Source organism: Chiloscyllium punctatum, chromosome 6 (assembly GCF_047496795.1).
Source record: "Chiloscyllium punctatum isolate Juve2018m chromosome 6, sChiPun1.3, whole genome shotgun sequence".
Taxonomy (NCBI): Eukaryota; Metazoa; Chordata; class Chondrichthyes; order Orectolobiformes; family Hemiscylliidae; genus Chiloscyllium; species Chiloscyllium punctatum.
Window position 1 is genome coordinate 35,437,411 of NC_092744.1, and position 21,483 is coordinate 35,458,893.

Genomic DNA, 21,483 nt, shown 5'->3' on the forward strand with positions numbered 1-21,483 from the left:
TCACATTGTGATGCTTGGGGATGTCTGTCACCTTATCTCACAAAATCAGTGTTTTTTTTTTACCTACCCCACCCTTTGGTGCACCTTTTACACATTCTAGCACCATCATATGTGCCATTTCCAAAACAACTCCCCATTCCTGGATATCCCAAAATTGACCAACATCCGTGGTACAGCACTATCTTTAAAAAGATATTGCACCCCAGACGAGCTGTCATTCTGGAGCTGCTGTGCATGATTCCTGACATTGGCCCTGGACCTGGCAAACAATGGAAAATTTGTGCCTCTGTTTGTGGCCAGGGACATGGAGATGCTGCTGATGGGGATGGGGTGATGCAGAAGCAGGACATCCTTTTCTCCCAGGCTACCAGAGGATGCCGTTCTCCTGGAACCTGGACCAAGGTTACCATTCAGACCAGTGCAGTCTCAACTATCTGAAGGAATGCACAGAATGTAGGAAGCTTCACTCTATCAGTGAAAGTGCCACCATCTTCTCGTTGACACCTCATACGCCATCTCTGCTACTGTACCTACATTTCCTGCAACATCTTCCCCCTCTCAACCTTGCTAACAGTTGACCCTGACTAACCCTGAATCTCTTCTGCACAGCCTACCCAGCCCCTCTGGACATATCTGCACATGCACCTAAAGTAACAGTGTGCCACCCACCTTTCTCTCCCTCATCCTGACATTGACCACCCTGAGCAGCTGACTGACCATGTCCCAGCTCCTGTATTGTTTTTTTTTTGTGGTTAGTTACCATAGTGATTAGTCACTGAAACAGATTCACTTGAGTCTGCAGATATTCTTTAATATCTGGACATATTTTTAAACAAAAATAGATTTTTTTATAAAAGCTCTTAATACAAACAACAAAGCCAAGTTTTGAACTGCTCCTCAACGCTGTTCTTTTACTGTTAGTCAATTCCAGTGAAATTTCACTCTTGACTCAACTCTTTTAAGTTTACAAATTAACAGATTGCTCCCAGCTTCTTGTCCTCAGGCTGTAGACATTTTCATGATGCTTTTCCAAGTCCACCAGCACAAATACTTTGCACTACCTTTCATGGAAAAGTGCAGAAGCTGACTGATCACGTGATGCTGATGCGGAATTTAGTCTTCTGTGCATCGTGACACCTAGTGCCGGTGATGAGAATCACGTAACAGCAAATGATAGTTCACTTTATAAAGTTTGTGTTACAGACAAATCACATTTAATAAATGTGCATTATAGGAGAACCACCTGTGCTTTGGGCAACCTAAGATGATAATTGCTATACAAATAAAAATATATATAAATTAAATCCGATGACAACTCTGGGGCTTTTATCCAATTTTTACTATTTGAAATATGACTGTTATCTCTTCCCACAAAGAACAGCAGATTGGATAATTCTGACATGGAGAAAGGCAGTTTTTAAAATTGTCTGTGGAATATTTGTTTTTTGTACGAAGCTAAAATGCACGTGCTTTTTCCAAGTCATGTTATTATACCAAATATTTCTCATCAAGATGGATAACATTAATTTTGTTGCTTTTATGCCATGACAAAAACTTACACATTTTCTATTTTAGTGTGAAATAGATGGCACAACTCATCCTTCTCAACAGGCCATCTGGTTGCCATTACTGGAAGTTGAATTTACGCACCAGATCATTTTGAAGTATAAATGAAGTAGTATTCCTGAATTACTGATAGAATACACACAATGAAGCTCAAGTACTTTCAATAACTACAGGTGGTTCTGGGATAATGTGTGTTCTAGCAGGACAATTTGGCTATGACATCGCTGAAGGATTAGGGAATGGTATTTTCTGGGGCGCTGACCTCTGTTGACAACAGCACGATTCCAGTGGGGATAGGTTTACATGCTTCGTTCTGCATGTACTGAACTCTCTGTGCCATTCTGTGCTTGTGACATCAGTGCTGGTCTTCGTGTCATTCTGCGCATGCGCTGATGTCTGCGCTGAAGTCTCTGCACCATTCTGCATATACGTGGTGTCAGTGCCCATCTTCATGTCATTCTGCGCATGCGCCAATGTCAGCTGCCGACAGAGCAGCTTTCTGTGAGAGGTATTGTACAGAGAACAGTTTTCTTACATTTTTAAAATGTACTGTGTTAAATTTGCACCTATTTTGTTAACAAATATGATTTCAACCTTCATTCAGGGTGAGCTATACTTTGCGTTAAACTTTTGGGTGATTTTTGAGCGATCATGAGTGATATTTTTTGCTAGTCTGCCCCTAACCCCACTTTTTCAATGCAACTGAGGTGTTATAGGAAAATTACCTGTACTGAAGAAATAAAAAAAAATACAATTGCAAGATAGAAATCACTGTAGATTGTGTGTGGATATACTGGTTATGCCCACAGTTGTGTCATGAAACAGATGTCCCATTGGGAGGTCTGAGACTGACCAAACCAGGCCTTGAATCTTATTTAATTAATTCAGATGAACTGCTGATATCTATTGCTCTCCAGTGGCAGAGCACACATTTCCAGTTCCTAACTCTGGATCACAAGTTAAGACCCTCTGGTATGTCATAGGTGTGGAAGACTATCCCAACCTGGTAGCTATACTTGCACATGCTATGGATCTGAAAGGAGCAAATCTTCTAACTACATGTCAAGCTTTAGAAATGTTTTAACTTCTATTTCAGTGTTAGTTTTCCACACCTGCTCAGCTCAAGACAGCCAATTTCTTAAATGGATTCTAAAACAGGAATAAGATCCATCATTTACATATCTAAATTAACCAATCCAGTTTGTGGTTGCCAGAAATACAGCAAACATTTTACTAACCACCACTTACGGGACCAGGAGTGTGTTGGTTGATTAAATATTCTGTATAATCAAAGGGATGCATAACTGCAGTAAACCCTAAGCGAAGTTTCGTGACATCAACATTCCTCAAAAAGTCTATGCGAAAAAATCAACACACCTACTAAAATCTGTTAAAACACACAGTAAGTAATAGAAACATAATGCAGGGATATACTATGGAAATTAATATGACAGCTGTATAATTAAATTAATGGAGCAATGCATAGAATCTTGTGACAGATGAGCACAGGCTGAAAATAATGGTAGCACAGTATGATAGGTTAGTCAAATCATGTGATAAAGGAGCAAATGTTAAAGACAATGATGGCATAATGTGATTGGTCTTCTACTTTACACTTAACCTTTGTGGCAGAAGATGATCAGTTTAGAAAGACAATATAAGCTAATATGATCGGTTATGCTAATGACTCGAGATCCGTGCAGCAACTAGGAAAAAGTATAAAAGTAGTGAGCATCAAGAATCTGGGGCAATCAGGAAGTCATTTTCTGATTGTTACAGCTTTTGTTTGCAAATAAAAGTTTAACTTCTTGAGGAATTCTCTACGTCTCCTGGTGATTCTCACAAAGTATTGGGTACGACCTCTCCACAACAAATTTGGCGCTGCAAGCAGGGTCGGAAAGAGCCCTACCTGAAAAGAGGCGACAGTCACAGGGCACTTCGCAGTCCACTGGGGATCCTCCCGAGCCTGACAGAATAAGGATTGGCCACCCACAAAAGGAGATAAGTGTGTTGCTGATAATTTGGATTAAATTTTAGTGAGTTTTGGGAAGATTTGTAGCTCAGGTTGAGGTTCTGGATGTAAGTCTGCTCACTGAGCTGGAAGGTTCGTTTTCAGACTTTTCATCACCATACTAGGTATCATCATCTGTGAGCATCCAGTGAAGCACTGGTGGTATGGTCCACTTGTTATTTGTGTGTTTAGGTTTCTTTGGGTTGGTGATGTCATTTCCTGTGGTGATGTGGTGGACAAGGAAACCTAAACACAAATAAAAAGTGGGCTATACCACCAGTGCTTTATCAGAGGCTCACTGATGATACCTAGTATGATGACAAAAGGTTTGAAAATGATCCTGCCAGCTTAGCAAATTAACTTACATCTGGATTAAATTCTGTTTAATGAGGGAGGTCCTCTCAGCAGAAAAGCTGCTGAGAGGTCTCTCTGATGCAAAGAATCCAGTAATAAATTGAAATTTGAGGAGACTCGGAGGATTGATCGAGAAAACTGCACAGTGGCAATAAGTAGGAATAGAAAATATAAATTGTCTGAAATAAAATTCCATGTTGTGTTGGTAAGTCCTTCTGGATATTGCCTCACAGATAACAAGGGTCTGAACAGACAAGGCAGGAAAAAAAATCCTCGTAAATACTGTCTCTGAACAAACGAGGTAAGAGACCAAATCCTGCAGATACTGCCCAAGGACAAGTAGGGGTCTGCTTAGGCAGGATAGCAAGTTCTGCAGATACCACCCTAGGTAGGAAATAAAACAGTCCGCTCCTTGCGGTGCCCACCTCTCCCTGAAAATCTCAAGGGTGTTGTTGGATACAGTGTGCTCCTTCTCCAGGAGTGTCCCTTGATAAAGGGAACGGTAGAAATAGAAGGAGAAATTGAATGGGTTGAGGACGAGAATGAGAAAAATAAATTGAACCAGAGAAGGGAGGAAGTGAAGGGGTTAATCAAGGAAAGACAGGACGAGAGATGGAGGAAATGGGAAAAACAAAAATACGAAGAGAGGGTGTGGAGGAGGAACTTTGATTACTGCAGACAGTATGAGAAAAGGAAGAGTACGAGGACTTTCTGAACTCAAAAAGGAATGTCAAAAGGGGTGAGAAGAAGAATGACCCATGGAAGGAACAAAGGGGAGTAGAAAAGCAGGCAAAGAGGAGGGCCCAAATGGGACCAGCAGGGGATGGATGGGAAAAATTTGAGTTTGAATCAGAGTCAGAATCTGAAGAGAACTCAGTATATGGGAATGATAGCAGGGAAAACAAACTCCTGTATGAAAAAAGAATGATGCCATTGCTCATAAAAGGGAGGGAAAGGACTGTGATGGCACTGTGAAGTTTTCACCCAGCAGCATTTAAAGAGCAAAGCTATAAAAATAGGAAAGCAGGGCGTGCCGTTGCAGATTAGAAAGAACAGATTTCTGGAGAAATGGTACAGTATGCCAGGAGCTGCTCCCCCTGTGACGCTGCCAGTAAATGAGGGACATTAATCCAAGGACTTGGAACCCATGGTAAAGCAAGCAGAAATAATTAGTGATTGGCGAATGGCGGCACCAGTGATCTGGAATTCTGGAAATAGTAACTATGTTAGAGTTGCAGTTTGTGTAGACTTGGTGAGAAACCCAAAGGAGGCTGAGGTGACTCCATAGTGGAGAATGCCAATGATAGTTGGACAGGATGACCACCAAAAGGATAAACAGTTGAATGCATTGCCAATTATTTTATGGTCCCGATATGATACAAATGTGGGGAGAATGAAGTCAGAAAGTCCAGAAGAAATAAGATTAAAACAAAAAGCAATTCCACTAGAAGACCACAATATCCCTTAAAACCAGAAGCAGAGGAGGGAATAGCAGCAACGATACAGGAACTGCTGGAAGCAGGAGCGCTGAGGGAAATGAGCAGCCCATGTAATACTCCGCTGTTGCTAGTCCTAAAAGCAGAAAGGTCCAAATGGAGACTTGTGCATGATTTGAGAGCAGTAAATGAGGTGGTGGAAAATTTGGCCGATAGTAGTCCCAAACCCACATACACTATTGATTAACGTGCCTCAACAGGCAGCTTTGGTTTTCGGTTGTTGATTTGTGTTCTGCTTTTTTCAGTATTCCACTGGCAATGCATTGCTGGTACTTGTTTACTTTTACATATAGGGATCAGCAGTACACTTATATTAGAATGCCGCAGGGGTTTAAGCATTTGCCACATGTATTTAACCAAGTTTTGACATCAGATCTAGAGAGTATGCTGTTGGAGAGTACACTAATTCAGTATGTTGATGATCTGTTAGTCTGCTCAGAAAGTCAGGAACTATGTGAGCAAGACACTATTTTCCTTCTAGAAAAATTGGCATGTGGAGGTCACAAGGTGTCCAGGAAGAAGCTACAATTTTACAAACAGTACTTCGAATACTTGGGCAGACTAATTTCTAAAGGAACTAAGCTGATTGCACCAGATCAGATTGAGGCAATTACTAAAGCCCCCAGAGATATTAGGACAAATGATGTATTTTTGGCAATGGCGAGATTTGGTTCAGACTGGATTGGGGAATATGTTAAAATTATGGCTCTACTGAGGAAAACAGTGAAGGAGGCCGGACATTCTAACTTGAGGAATGTTTTGCAGCGGAATGAGGAAGCTGCAACAGCTTTCAACACCCTTAAGTAAGCACTGCAGTCGGCTCCAGTGATAAGCCTTGCCTAATTATGAAAAGCTTTTCCACCTTTTACATGTCCAGCAGATAGGAAGATTATGTTGCCGTAGTACTTACAAATGAGACGGGCGTAGGGAAACCTAAGCAAACTATTGCATATTATTTCACCAGACTGGATGAAGTGGCTCAGGGATATAGTCATCACTGTTATATATTGTGTCGAGATATACGTTTTTTGCCTGTTTATTAAGAGTGCTGGTTGATAAGGTGCTGGTTAAAACAAAGTTTGCTGTACCTGAAAAATCACTTGAACTAAATTAAGGTCAGAACTATTTAGGCATCCTTGGAGACTTAGATTTTAGGTACTGGAGACACCACTTAAAATTTGATGTTTTTGTCTCCTTTCTGTGTTCTAGAATTGGACAAAGTAGGACTTAACTTTTCACCCTATTTTCAGGGAATTGCTGTCTGGGAAAGTAGTTACAAAATAACATATTATCTTGACGATGTTTTCCAACTTCTTGCAATTATTTTCATGAGATACAATATTTGCAAAAGCAAGTGAAAATTTTGCATCTATTCTACAATAGTTTAGTTTAAAGATAACAATCGCCACTGTCTTCAGCTATGGGGAGAAGAAACATACTTGTTTCTGACACCCTGTTGAAAGATTTTTGGTATGTCGCATTTTGATTGTTGAGCAGCTGCAATGTGTTCTCCAGGGCTCTTAGTTCTTTTTCACTTTTGGAAATTTTAGCATCAAGCTCATCCCCCTGACTTTGAAGTTCCTCTTTCTCTTGTGCAGCCTAAATGCATGAAGGTAAAAAGGAATGAAAAATAAACTGACAATATCACATTATTAAATCTCTAAAATGACTTGAATGTTACCATGGGTGTCATTTGTCATGCAGTAATAGCCCACAAACAGCAAGAAGTTTTGACCATTTATTTTGCTTGGTGATATTTGTTGGGGAATGAGTGTTGACAAAGATTTTAGAAAATTTTGGGATTGAAGTAGTTTTGAATATTATCCTGAAACACTGGAAGTGGCAGATAGAGACCTCACCCTATTGCTTTATGGCTGGTATGTCTTATGCTGCTCATTTTCAGAACTACATGAAACTGTCAATCTCCAAATGTCAGAATAGGGATTGGAAACCACGATATTCTACAATCACCGAAACTAACAATAGAATAAGAAGGTAAAGGTAAAGTCTCCATTGTCCTGAAAAAGATGACTGGTAATGAGCTTAACCTGAGTGTCTCTATACCTCAGGCAAAGGGTGAGGTTGAGAAAGTGTGACCAAGACAATAACATTACAACTGCAACAGGAATTGAACCTGTGCTGTTGGCATCACTGCAATTTAAACCAGCCATCCAACCAATTGAATAAAACTGGGTATAGTGTATTTGGATTTTCAAAAAACAGTTAAGATCTCACACATATGGATCATGAGATAAAGTTAAGACTTATGGGATTGTACTGGTATATTAGCATGGATTGAGAACTGGGTAAGGGATGGAGTAAGAATAAACTCGAACAGAAGAGCAGCTTATGTTGAGCAGAATACTGCAAAAATCAGATTTGGGCCTCAGTTCTTTATGATCTATATTAAGAACTTAAATGAGGGGTTAGAGTTATGTATCCAGATTTGCTGATACAAAGTGTGGTGTGGATAACCAGTGACGAGGATGCAAAGAGGCTGTGCAAGGATAAGTATAGATTTGGATGAATAGGAATATGGTAGATAGAATACAGTGTGATGAAGTGTGAAGTTATCCACCTTGGGAGGAAAGATAAAAAAAAACAATGTTTGTTTGTTTGTAAGTGATTGACATGTTTATATTGTGACAGTACTATGGCTTTGAGGTGTATTTTGTCCTGGGTTTGTTTGTGATGAGAGGTTGAGACAGAGATACCAATAAAATAAACAGCTTGTGATGCCTTGGATTTTTGTTTTGTATCCAGAACACAATGCCTTACGCTTGCCTTTAAAAATTAGAAAACATTGGGGCTCAGGCTAATTTCTTCCTATATTTTGATGGGGGTTAATCTGGTCCATAGCAATATTCAAGAGTGACCTAGATGTACTTGTACACGAGCCACAGAAAGTTAACACACAGACCAAGAAATTAGAAAAGCAGATTGTATGCTTATTTGTTATAAAGGGTCCAGGGCTAGATCCTCAACCACTTCAAATCTCTATCAGTGATTTCGATGAGGTCACCAAATAAATGGCAGCTAAATTTGCTGAAATTACCAAGGTAAGAGCATAAGTTGTCAAGAGGAGGTGGAGAGTTTTTCAAGGACTATAAACAGGTTAATGTTTGGTATAACATGGGAAAGTGTGAACTTGTCCATTTTGGCAGGAAGAACAATTAAGCAGCATATGATTTAAATGGAGAGACATTGCAGAACTGAATGATACAGAGGGATTTGTACATGAATTATATGAAGTTAGTAGGCAGGCACAGCAAGTGCTTAGGAAGCAAATGGATTCTTGTCATTTATTGCAGGGGAGTGAAGGATATTCAATAAATGAACCTGGACAGCATCGACGTAGACACTGGAAAACACAATAGCAGAAATAGTCTTGTTGACCCACAATGTTGTCCTCACTGATATTTGGGGGATAGTGCCAAAATTGGGAGAACTGTCTCATAATTGTCAAGCAATGGTCTGACATAATCATACACATGGAATGATAACTTTTTACAAGCAATTTCCCATACTCTACCACCACCAGCCCACTGGCAGGACAGATCCAACAGACGAGGTGGCACAGTGCTGACAGCCAAGCTAGAATTGCCCTGAGCATCCTCAACATTGTTTATAGTCCTCATTAAGTCTTATGGCTTCAGAGTAAACATGGCAAGGAAATCACCACCTGATTTTTAAAAATTCATTAATGGGATGAGGGTGGCACTGGCTAGGCCAGCATTTATTCCCATCCCTAATTTTCCAGAGGGCAGTTAAGAGTCAACCACTTGGCTATGTAAGCCAGACCAGGTAAAGATGGCAGTTTCCTTCTCTAAAGGACATTAATGAACCAGATGGGTTTTTCCAACAATGCATTCATGGTCATCGTTAGACTCAATTCTAGATTTTTGCTGAATTCAAATTGCACAATCTACAGTGGTCCTGGAACATTACTTGGGTCTTTAGATTAACAGTACAGCAATAATATCACTAGGCCCTCGCCTTCCCCCTGTACCACATACTATTTTCCCTTGGCTAATGAATAGGTACTCTGAACAACACTTAGAGGCAGCACTGAGGATGGCAAGGGCATAAAATGTATTCTGGGTGGAAGATTTCAATGTCCACTACTAAGAGTGGCTTGGTAATAGCACTGCAAAATATGTTGCTGGAAAAGTACAGCAGGTCAGGCCGCATCCAAGGAGCAGGAGAATCGACGTTTCGGGCATAAGCCCTTCAGGAATGGGGGTGCAGTGAGAGAGGGACTCACTGAAATCCTTGTAGAGGGAGGAAGAGAACTTCTTTAAGGAAGGCATCCTTGCAAGAGGATTCGCAGTGGGTTAAAATCAACTAGGAGAAAGTGAGGACTGCAGATGCTGGAGATCAGAGCTGAAAAATGTGTTGCTGAAAAGGCGTAGCAGGTCAGGCAGCATCCAAGGAGCAGGAGAATCGACGTTTCGGGCATAAGCCCTTCTTCAGGAATCATTGGTAATAGCACTACTGATCGAGCTGGTTAGGTCCTGCAGGCCAAAGCTGCTAGACTGGATGTGTAGCAGATGGTGAGGGAACCAACAAAAGGGAAAAATCTACTTGATCACATCCCTACGAAATTGCTGGCTACAGATACATTTGGGAGCACGGCATTGACAGTTGAACGTTTGATTTTGGAGGTTCTTATTTTTGTAGGGTGATTGAAACTCCTTTGACCTGATTTCATTTCAAACTGGTCTGTAGTACTCCAAGTGAGATTTTCTTCCTTTCTTTGCCTGCAGTGCAGAGGTGCTTACAATGAGATATCCTGAATGTACCCAGCCTGTTTTCTCTTCTGCAGAGACTAAAATTCAGGATCAATGTTTCAGAATAAGACATCTCACATTTGAAGTTGAGATGAGAATTTTCATTTGAGGCTCATTATGTTCCACAGAAGGTAGTGGAGGACAGGTCCACAAATTTATTTAAGGCTGATTTTGACAGATTTTGGCAAGGCGTGAGAGTTTAGGGATATGGGTTGTGGGTAGGAAAGTGGAGATAGGACTACAAGCAGATCAGTCATGATCTTATTGTGGAGTAGGCGTGAGGGGAAAAACGGCCTATGCCTGCTCTTAAGTTCCCTTCCTAGAAGGGCAGGGATAGCAGTCATGAGGGAGATGATGGCAGAGTGATATTGTTACTGGACTAGTGATCCAGATAATGTTTTAGGGACCTTGGTTTGAATCCCACCCCAGCAGGTTGTGGAATTTGAATCCAATAAATAGTCTTGACTTCAAACTCTAATGATTACTATGAAACCATTGATGAGCATTGTTGATTATTGTTTAAAAAAAACCATTTGGTTCTCTAATGTCCTTTAAACTACCCTCCTTACTTGGGGCAGCCCACATCCACAGCACTGCAGTTGACTCATAAGTGTCCTCTAAAGTGGTTTAGCAAGCCCTCAGTTCTTGTAACCACAAAAAAGAAAAGTTAAAACGACCACCTGGCTTCAATTAAGTCATCAGAAATGACACCAGCAAATGCCACCCTGCAAAGGCCTCATTACTAACAGCTGGAGCCTTTTCTAATGGAGAAAGTGAGGACTGCAGATGATGGAGATCAGAGTCAAGACTGTGGTGCTGGAAAAGTACAGCAGGTCAGGCAGCATCCAATGAGCAGGAGAATCGACGTATCTGGCATAAGCCCATCCTGATGAAGGGCTTTAGCCTGAAACATCAATTCTCCTGCCCCTCGGATGCTGCTTGACCTGCTGTTCTTTTCCAGCACCATACTTTTGACCCTTTTCTAATGGACAGCTGTCAGTGGAGTCAGTGCAATGGCTGCTTGGGCCTGCACTACAGGGAACATTTGCTTGTTGAGATTTGGATCACCTGATGTTCCTAGTTACATCACAGTGATTGCTTGATGGATATTCTCTGGGGGTCTGCAATGCCTTTTCTTGCTGACTATCTCTCTCTCTCTCACTCAATGGGGTTGCTATGGTGAATCAGGCTTGCAGTTGGTAGGCAAATGTTGGGGAGGTTTTGTTAATTGATTCTTGCGATTAAAAGTATGGTATAACATCTACAAAAACTCACTCGCCTTTGAATCTCAGTATGTGCAATTAAGCTCATTTCAACTAGAATTGTGATCAGTTAGCCTTGTTCCCTTGAATAAGGAGGGTAAATTCCAATTTCTGTAGGGATGATAATTGGTACTTTACAGGCACAAATAGTCTTCAGTGCTTATGATTCAATTATCTGAAAGCATTATAGAGGCCATGAAATTGAACTTGAACAAGGAGTCAACAACTTCAGGAAAGAGAAATAACTTTACAAACACAGTAAAGAAAGTAAATTCATCAGAATTGTTTATCATAAATAAATGTTCTTCCTTTTAAAGTGTTTATTTTCTCACTGCATTGAAATGCTAAGATGGGTAACTATGGCAAGATCCATTCAGAAATTAGAGAAGCATGTATGATTTCTTAACAGCAATAATATTAATATTTAATTTTTCCATCTGCTGTAGCTGAAACATATTAAATTACCTTAATGACATAATAAGCTTGAGATCGTTCTTCTTCACCCTCGGCAGGTTTCATTGTAACCATAAGAAGTTCATATCTTTTCTTCATTTTATCAATTTTTGATAACCTTTCATGTAATTCAGCACTGAAAAATACATAAAGTATGAAGCAATATGTGCTAAACACAAATACATTTGACCACTTTAACATTTTTTTATTGCAACTATGTATTTACCCATTTAGTTTGTCAGTACATTTAGAAAGTTTACTGTTTCTGAAGTGACTACTTTTCCAAGTTCACAAAGTATCTAAAACAGATGAATGACTATAGGAATAAAATAGAAAAACTGAGGTATCTAGAATACTTTTTAAAAATTACTTATGGGATGTGGATGAAAAAATTCAGACTCTGGATATTGAAAAAAACATTGTGAAATTTCCTCCTGAAGCTTTAAATGGCAACTTCAGAACCTCATCCTTTAGTGCAGTCAGCTTCTTTCCTTGCAAAATCGGCACTTCATTAAAGCCCCCATTCACCTTATTGATCCATCATTTCCAGTTCTCCTTCTCTGAGGAATGAGATGGTGCAAACATTTAACATCTAAATCAGAGTGGGTACATGGCAGGTCATCAAATGCTTTTCCTGGCTATTATCCAATCGGTGCTTTGCATCAGTATCACTGCATGCTCATTTGCTGTGATCATCCTTAACACTTTGTCATGAAAGTCGACATTGCCAAACCATCAGCCTCTGTATCACTGTGCCTACTCCTGATTTATGCTCCACTTCAACCCTTTGACACTTTACTTTGGAACTCAGGGACATCCATGACTTGCATGCTTCTGCAATATTGCTTTACATGCAGAGACATGTCTTCAGCATCTTATGGCTGTTAGTTTGCTTTTTATTTGAAGGTTGCCAGCATCTACATATCACTCTGCATTTTTAGTGCTCAATAACTATGGCTCACATTGCTTTCTTAGCGTACAGGGTTGTCAGCAGTTTACATAACAAACATACTGTATATGTTTCAACTAAATAACCACATGGTATAAAGAACATGGTATAAAGAACATCTTGTGGCACAGTGGTAGTGTTCCTACCCCTGGATCGAGAGGCCTGTGCTCAAGTCCTACCTGCTCCAAAAGTGTGTAATTACATCTCTGAATAGGTGGATCAGAAAATAGGTCAAATTAGAAAGTTATAAAAAATGTGTATTTTCATTCTTCTGTATTTTGAATTGTAGACTGAAATGAGAAACGAACCATCCTAAAACAAAGGATTGCTGCATGTATTGAAAGCAAGTAACCGGACACTCATTGCAAGCATTGTTTACACAGCTGCTTGTTCAAGTACCATTTAAAGTGGAACTGAGTGATGAGCTGAGGCTGAAGATTGGTTACAATGGAGTTGGCAACAAGAAGCTGATTTCTCTTTGGATTAGTGACTAGCTATTGATGATAAATGTCTTCTGCCTGCTGGTAGCTATGAGATTGGTACTAAGGAAGCTGAACAGTTTGGGCCAATGAACAAGATAGGAAGAATCCATCCGACCTTCACCAGCCGTCTCTGTTCTTTGTAGTAAAAGTCACTTTAAGGTTGAAGAAAACCAGAGTAGCTTCCCTTCAGCAGTTGGTATACGCTGTGACTTTACATTGATATGTCAAGCACCTTTTATAAGTGAACCGCCCACCATGTGCCTCTCGAAAACCAGTGGAAGCATCCAGGTAAGGATAGCTACACAAGCCATATTCTGACCAATATAAGAATCATTGTAGGAACCAATTAACTGCCTTACCAGTCATTCTGTCTGTCCATAACTCCCAGTTTTCTTTTCAATTTCTGTCTGTATGTGAGGGGGTGTTTATAACTAAATTAGTTTTAATTAGTAGAATTACTTGCTAGTGATTCATAATTGTTTAATTGTAAAATCTAATTACTTGTAATAAATTATAATTTCATTAATTTCAGAAACCTAGTTTATACATTCTGTCCACCTCATTCTGAAAGTCATGTAAATTGAAGAATATTTGCATAATTTATTTACCTTTGATGACACTAGGAATAGCAGGGCTTGGATTCTGGCATGCTACCACAGCAAGGCATGACAGTACAGAGATCAAAGGAAAGCATTTCTTAATGGAATTAAGGAATATAATGATTATTATCATCCACTTCATTTGCCTATCACCTTCCAAGCCCTACCCCCTCCCATTTATCTCTCAGCCCCCTTGGCCCCGCTCAACACATGCCTGATGACGGGCTTATGCCCGAAACATCGACTGTACTGCTCCTCGGATGCTGCCTGACTTTGCTGTGCTTTTCTAGTCCAACACATTTTGACTCTGATCTCCAGTATCTGCAGTCCTCACTTTGTTCAAGGGGTTTTATGGTCAGTTGGGAGGTATTGTGACAATTAGTCAAGGGACTCATTTGACTTCAGCCTAAGGGTTTGGAAACTCTGGCTGATCCTGGTAGAGTTCAGCCAGTATCTGACAAAGACACTTACTTGGGATAATCATTTCCCATAATAATTTGCTCTCCTCTACTTAGATATGGTCTCTTCAGGTCCAAAAAGGTTTAAATTCTGGTTGTGATGGCCCTTTGGTTTCCCCCATTACCACCAATTTTGGCAGGACTGGATTTTTCTGTGTCTATAGTCTGATATTATCAGCTGTGACTGGAAGAGTGTCCAGAAAATTCAAAATCATAATGGACTTTTCCAGTGACTATACCACCGAACATCTGATGGCATATCTGCCAGCGGTTGATGGCTCAATGCATCCGCATTTGGTACTTGGCTTCCCTGGTGGTGTTCCAAATTGTAATTATAGAACCCACTGCTGAATTCAGCCTGAAGTTATGAGCAGTACTGCCTTGTCCTCTTTACGTAAACCTAGCAAGGGTTTACAGTCCATTATTATTATAAATTTATGTCTGTAAAGGTATTAGTGGAACTTCCTGACTCCAACTATGACCACCAAACATTCTTTCTCTAACTGGGCGTATTTTTTAGCCAAAGTCCTGTGAGCATAAGTTATCAGGCATTCCTCTCCATTGGGCCATTTAGGAGCGAACACTAATACGATGCCGTACGTTACATGTCAACATCAGATCTCATTTGGGATTGTACACCTTGGAGGGTGATTGCTGTTCCTTTACTTCCCTGAAATCTTCAGCTTGGCTACATGACTATTTCCAAGGCTAATTCTTTCTTAAGAGTGTCAGCAAAGGTGCCAATATGAAGACCAGATTATGTATAAGCTTTCCATAATATTTCACCAGCCTAAGGAAAAATCTAAGCTCTGGTCGAGATATGGGAGCCAGGACACCTTTGATTGCCCTCACTTTATCTTCCAACAAGTGTAACCAGCTCTTTTCAATTTTCTAGCCCAAGAAGGTCACTAGGATTGCCTGGAACTACTACCCTTCAAAGTAGTTTGCCCAACTGGGAGAAATGTCTCAGGACTATGTCCAAGTTCTCTAAGTGCTCCTTATTGGTCTTCCCTGCTGTCAGCATGTTATCTAGATAAAAGGCAACCTGGGGTAGACATTATAAAATTACCGCTGAAAAATTGCACAAGCTGATGATACCCCAAATGACAGTATCTTATAATGGTACAGATCCTTGTGGGTGTTAATTGTAGCATACTTCTGGAAATCCTCATCTAACCAGATTGCAAGTTTGCATGGCTCATGTCCAGCTTTGTGTATAAATCCTCTCTGTGAGTGATTTATCCAGCTGCAAAAAGCAATTTACCGTTTGTTTAAGATCCCCATGAAGATGAACCGACTCATTCGGCTTCACAGTTGGTACGGCTGGTACTGCCATTCCGCAAACTGGATTGGCTTGATGATTCCTCCACTTGAACTATTAGTATCCGAGGATAAATGATGTGGGGGAGAGGATTTTTCTGGGCAGAAGGGCAAATCTCATAGTGACTCACTGGAATAATTCTAACACACCAGTGTAACATGAATGTGGTAATTGTATGACATACATTTGGATAAGGAGACATCCTTCAGATCTCCTTATTGAAGCATATTAATGACCTCCTTGTGAAACTTCCATGCCATACTGTGTCATGGCATAACACGAAAGTTCACTATGATGAATGTAAGCGGCAAGTCATTCCTTCATTAAAGTTTTCCTGACTGCAAGTACATGCTTATGCATTTCATAAGGAGATTGGCATGACTGGAGTCCTTGGTACAACTATGAAAACAATGTAAAAGAAGACAGTAAATACTACTACACCAACAAGCCCAGAAAGAACAACAATTTCCAAAGGTTGTCATATAGCCTCCAAAACAGAAAACAGAAAGTGCAGATCCACCAAAGAAACATAGGAGAATGATGAGACCCAGCATCCTAGTCATTTTCTTCAAATCTCTGAAAGGTGTTGGAGGCACTGATTCAGGATGTTCCACGCTGTCATTTATTAAACTATTTGCGGGAGAAGGACTTGAGCTTAGAAGACTGGGTGGCATCCCATCTCTGCCACAGCTGCTCTGAAACTTTATGCCTGAGGCTTATTTCCAGGAACAACTTGGGACATGTATAGCATCTCACAAACTTTAACACATAAACGCAAAAAGGATGAAGCTGATGCCATTTTGTCCCAATCACAGTTCTTCATATCCTTCCACTATTATGAGGAAAGTTAAGCAGTTCAAGTAGCAGGACTTCCCCGAGGTGCAAAGCACTGCTGACTGCTTTCGTGTTGCACTCAGAGTGCCCTATCACCAAATTGCAGAGTTCACAAACAAAAAAGGCTTCCATGCCATTAATGTTCATATTATTGTTGATTTTGGAAGTCTGAACCAGATATTCTGGGAGTTGTCATGATTCTCACATGCTAGAGAACTAAGTGATTTTTCCTGCCTCCTTCCAAGGTCCTCAGCTTCTACACGGATAACTGCTGGGAGGCAATGGCACATCGCTTCCAAACATGGTTTAGGCACCTTTACAAAACCCTCAAACTGATGCAAAATGAAGATACAATACTGTTCATGCATCCACCAGGGCCATGGAACAGACCATAGATTTCCTTACAATGAGGTTTCACTGCCTGGAATTCTCCAGTCTTGAGCTAGGCTTGGACTTTGTTGAAATGTTTAAGATTCTGTTTGTTGTATGCAAGCAGCTCTTGATTAGTACAAAGAACATGGAGCCATTTCAAGTTCTGCAGTCACTGATCTTTAGTGTTGTTGAATGTGTCTCATTATCCGTCTGAATATACACTTGATATGTTCAGGTGATCCCAGTTGCAAATATCTATACATCACGTCTTATTGACCGGTAGGGAAATGTAGCAGTGAGAGGAGGAACCAACATCACATGATGCTACACTTAGGTAGCTCTTAATGCTTGTGTGAAGATATTATATGTGAGTGTTGTACAATAATTTTTCTCAAGATAACCAGCAGGCTGACACAATTAACATTTGACCATTCCATTATTAGTAACATTTCAATCTTTAAGAATACATGTAAACTGCTGAGTTGCCAAGGAATGCTCATTCATCTTCTAGGACAGCATTGAAAGCTCAAGCACCAATGCTCTGTTTAACTTTCTTGGCAAACCTTTATGCAATGAGGCACAGTAAATGTGAGCTGCTCATTTGTACATCTCCTATGCTTTGATAGCATTGTGCTCCCTTAAAAAGCTGATACACAGAATGAACATTACCCTCATGAGATGTATACATTTACCAATGACTCTGTATCCTCATTCACAAGGCAGGCTAGGCTGAAGCATAATCCCTCCGCATTGTGTTTAGCTTCAGTGTTGTGCATGTTAAAGTATAACACATTGGCTGCAATCCTCAGTGTCACAATTTAAGGATCCTGATATCTGAGGCTATCTGCAATCAAGGAGTCAGTTGCTTGTGAAATATCAGCAATACTTTATCATGACAACTTGCTTTATCCTTCGGATGTATGAGGTGTTTGCTAATTTTTCACATTGGTATGTTTTGATCAGGTCTGACAACATAAAGTATATTACAGTAGACATTTTATCAGTGCAAGTGAAGATGTATTTGCAAAATTGTAATATTATATACAATCAATGATGTTTCACCTGTGCCATCCATGCACCCTCAATGAGTGTTCTTCGTCCACTGCTTCCCATTACATCTAAGTGCAGTCCAAACATCCACAGTGAGATGGAGAGAGCTTGTTCTTTGGTCAGCCTTCTTTGCTTGGAAGACTTGGGCAGTCATCCCAAGTGTCTTTGGGTCGAGAGGACCGAGGTCTGCTGAGAGTTTCCTGACAGCTCATCATCCCTGTTCAGGGTTTGGGATCACAGGCAGGGAGAGGCAGGGTCAGACACTTCTGGAAGGTACAGAGGCTCCTCCTCCCTAAAGATGCCTGCCTGCACCTCCCTGTCATCCTAAGAGGGCCATTTGCAGTGAAATCAAGGTCCCTTATCCCCTTTTTATCTTGCCATTGACGCTAAGCATTAACAGCTGGAATGATGGAGCGGAGGTACTAAAAGTGAGGTAAAAGTTCCTCGTCCCTTTTTTTTGCCTTGTCACTGATGCTGAGCAACTATGGGTAGAGGGATGGAGTACAGGTCTGAGTGCATATCCAGCAGATACTGTTGGAGCCGGTTTTCCATGTCAGTCACCAATCTGTCTGTGGAGGCCGTTAGATGCATGCAAGTCGGAGCCGGCTTAGTACAGATAACATTAGTGGTCCCCTCTGTCCTTCGATTCAACTAGCCAAGTACCTCTGACAAATTTATCGTTTTTGTACCTGTTTGTGAATTTTGACAAAGCAATTAATGACTCAGAATATGAGATTATCTTAAATCTATGGCTAAGCAAATATTGAGTCTTTAGCAGTTCTTGACCAGCTGCAAAGACATGTCAGTGACGTGTTCACCAGATTGTGCACTTGAATCTAGTTTAGAAAGCATAACAGCGATTGGAGGTGCAGGTGAAACCCTTGCCAGTGTATTCTCCTGACAGTTCAGAGGCTTCTTCCTCATGGAAGTTTGTTGGGGTGCCTCTAGTGCCAGGATAAGAGAAGAGAGAGAATTAGTTGTCTCAGATGGATAAAAGCTTGGGTAGAGTAAGAATGAGTGAGGAATGGGTGAGCAGAGTAGGAATGAGTGAGCACCGGAACAGGGCACAATGATATGTGCTAGGCTGATGGCCATGAAGGTTTCCATGTCCACACATTAGCCGTTATGTTCTTCGCTGGTTAGATCATATATCTTCACCTTGCTTTGTATGAGGAGCCTGATTAACCCCTGCCCCCAAGATTACCAATGGATGGAAGAGCAAATTAGTGGTAATGCAGGAGCTGGACTAGTAATGAGGTGTCTCCAGTGAATGAAGTAAGGAAACACAAAGGGCAGGAAAAGTTAATAGGTTGAGAGTCATTGAGTGGAAAAGATGCATGCAACAATGAAAGTTGTAATCCATGAGCCTTGGTGACATGAATGTGCAGTGGCAGAGATTGTGCAAGTAGTGGCTGTATGAGTGTAAAGTAACAGAAAGAAGTTGGTGGCACTTACCCTTATGGACTGAAGATCATTGACCTTTTTCCTGAACTGCTGGATATCCCACTTCATCTGGGACACAAGTAGTAAGTGCAGCTGCAACTTAGGCCCAGGCTGGCCTGATTTAGTGGCATGGCATCCTGTATTGGTCAACAGCAAATAGGAGTGCTCTCCTTGAAACCAACCTATATACCAGCATCTCCAGGTTCCTATCTGCGAAGTGGGGAGCAAGCTTTACTTTTCTATGGACCATGCCCTCAGTAATAATGGTCATGCACCACAGTGTACAGTGTGAGGACTATTTCACAGTCGTAAATGAACTGATGTGCAACTGGCTTTTAATTACAGAGCCATTGGCATGATTGCTGAAGTTTCAAGCAAAGGTGAGCATGTCAACTTTTCCTTTCAAGAAAGGCTTTTGAATCCAGTTGCACAATTAATTAGATGAATAGCAGAAGATTGCATAGCTCATTGGTTCAGTTGAGCAAGATCTTGCTGCATTTCCAGATAACTACATTGACTGTCCACTATACCACCAATCTTGGTGTCATCTGCAAATTTACTAGACATATCTCCTAAATTCTCATCCAAATCATTTACATAAATGACAAATAACAGTGAACCCAGCAGCAATCCCTGTGGCACACCGCTGGTCACAGGCCTCCAGTCTGAAAACAACCCTTCACCAGTGGGCGGCACGGTGGCACTGTGGGACAGTGGTTAGCACTGCTGCCTCACAGCGCCAGAGACCCGGGTTCAATTTCCACCTCAGGCGACTGACTGTGTGGAGTTTGCACATTCTCCCCGTGTCTGCGTGGGTTTCCTCCGGGTGCTCCGGTTTCCTCCCACAGTCCAAAGACGTGCAGGTCAGGTGAATTGGCCCTGCTAAATTACCCGTAGTGTTAGGTGTAGGGGTCTGGGTGGGTTGCGCTTCGGCAGGTCTGTGTGGACTTGTTGGGCCAAAGGGCCTGTTTCCACACTGTAAGCAATCTAATCTAATCTAATCAAACCACCAAGACTGTCTTTGACTGTCAAGCGAATTTTGAATCCAATTGGCCAGCTCTCCCTAGATCCCATGAGATTTAACCTTACTTGAGAACCTACCATGCAATACCTTGTCAAAAACCTTGCTAAAATCCTGTAGAAACATTACCACACTGCCCTCATCTACTTTCTTGCTCATCCCTTCAAAACACTTGCTCTAATTTGTGAGAGACAATTTCCCACAGAAAAAGCCATTCTGACTATCCCAAATGAGTCCTTGTCTCTCCAAATGCCTACAGAACCTGTCTCCCAGAATCTCCTCTGACATCTTACCCACCACAGATGTCAGGCTCACCGCCTACAGTCCCCAGGCATTTTCCTGTAGCCTTTCTGAAATAATGGTACAACATTAGCTATCCTCCAATCTTCTGGCACTTCACCTGTAGCTGTTGATGTATAAACAGCTTATAAGGAGCGACAGAATATGTTGAGACTTTTTCCTCCTGGTGAAGAAGACTGGGGGATTATAGAGGTCTATAAAATCATGACAGGTATAAATAAGGGAGGTAGCTAACATCTTTTCCCAATGGTAGGGGAGTCTAAAACTACAGGACAGAGATTTACGGTGAGAGGGGAAAGATACAGAAGGGTCCGGGGCAATTTTTTTCATACATAGTATGATGAGTGTCTGGAACTGGCATCCAGAGATAGTGGTGGAAGCAAGTACAATTTCCTCATTAAACATTTAGACAGATGCACAAATGGGATAGGTAAGGAGGGATTTGGACCAAACGCAGGCAAATGGGACTAGTTTAATTGTGAAAAGTGGGTGGCATGGACAAGTTGGGCCAAAGGAACTGTTTCCATGCCGTAGACCTCTGTGACTCTGAGAAAAATCGCTTTGAGTCATGCTGGGTGGGATACCTCACTTGAAAAAATACTAACTGAAAATGCAAACATAAGCCATGCTGACTCACTACAACAGCAACTCAGTAAGACACATCACCTTTTCTCAGTAGTCCTATAAACTAACTTCCCTTCAGAAATTCTGAAGATTAGATC

General features: G+C 41.1%; 1 protein-coding gene across 3 annotated transcripts in view; it reads right to left on the minus strand.

Moving 5' to 3' along the window:
* Positions 1 to 21,483, minus strand: part of ccdc39 (coiled-coil domain 39 molecular ruler complex subunit) — a 151,911-nt gene that overhangs the window by 47,385 nt on the left and 83,043 nt on the right. For all 3 annotated transcript variants that reach the window (XM_072572427.1, XM_072572428.1, XM_072572426.1), the window contains 2 exons: positions 11,945 to 12,068; positions 6,867 to 7,026 (listed from right to left, as the gene is read on the minus strand). In XM_072572427.1, coding sequence (XP_072428528.1) covers positions 6,867 to 7,026; positions 11,945 to 12,068 — 284 coding nt within the window. The remainder of the gene's footprint in view (positions 1 to 6,866; positions 7,027 to 11,944; positions 12,069 to 21,483) is intronic.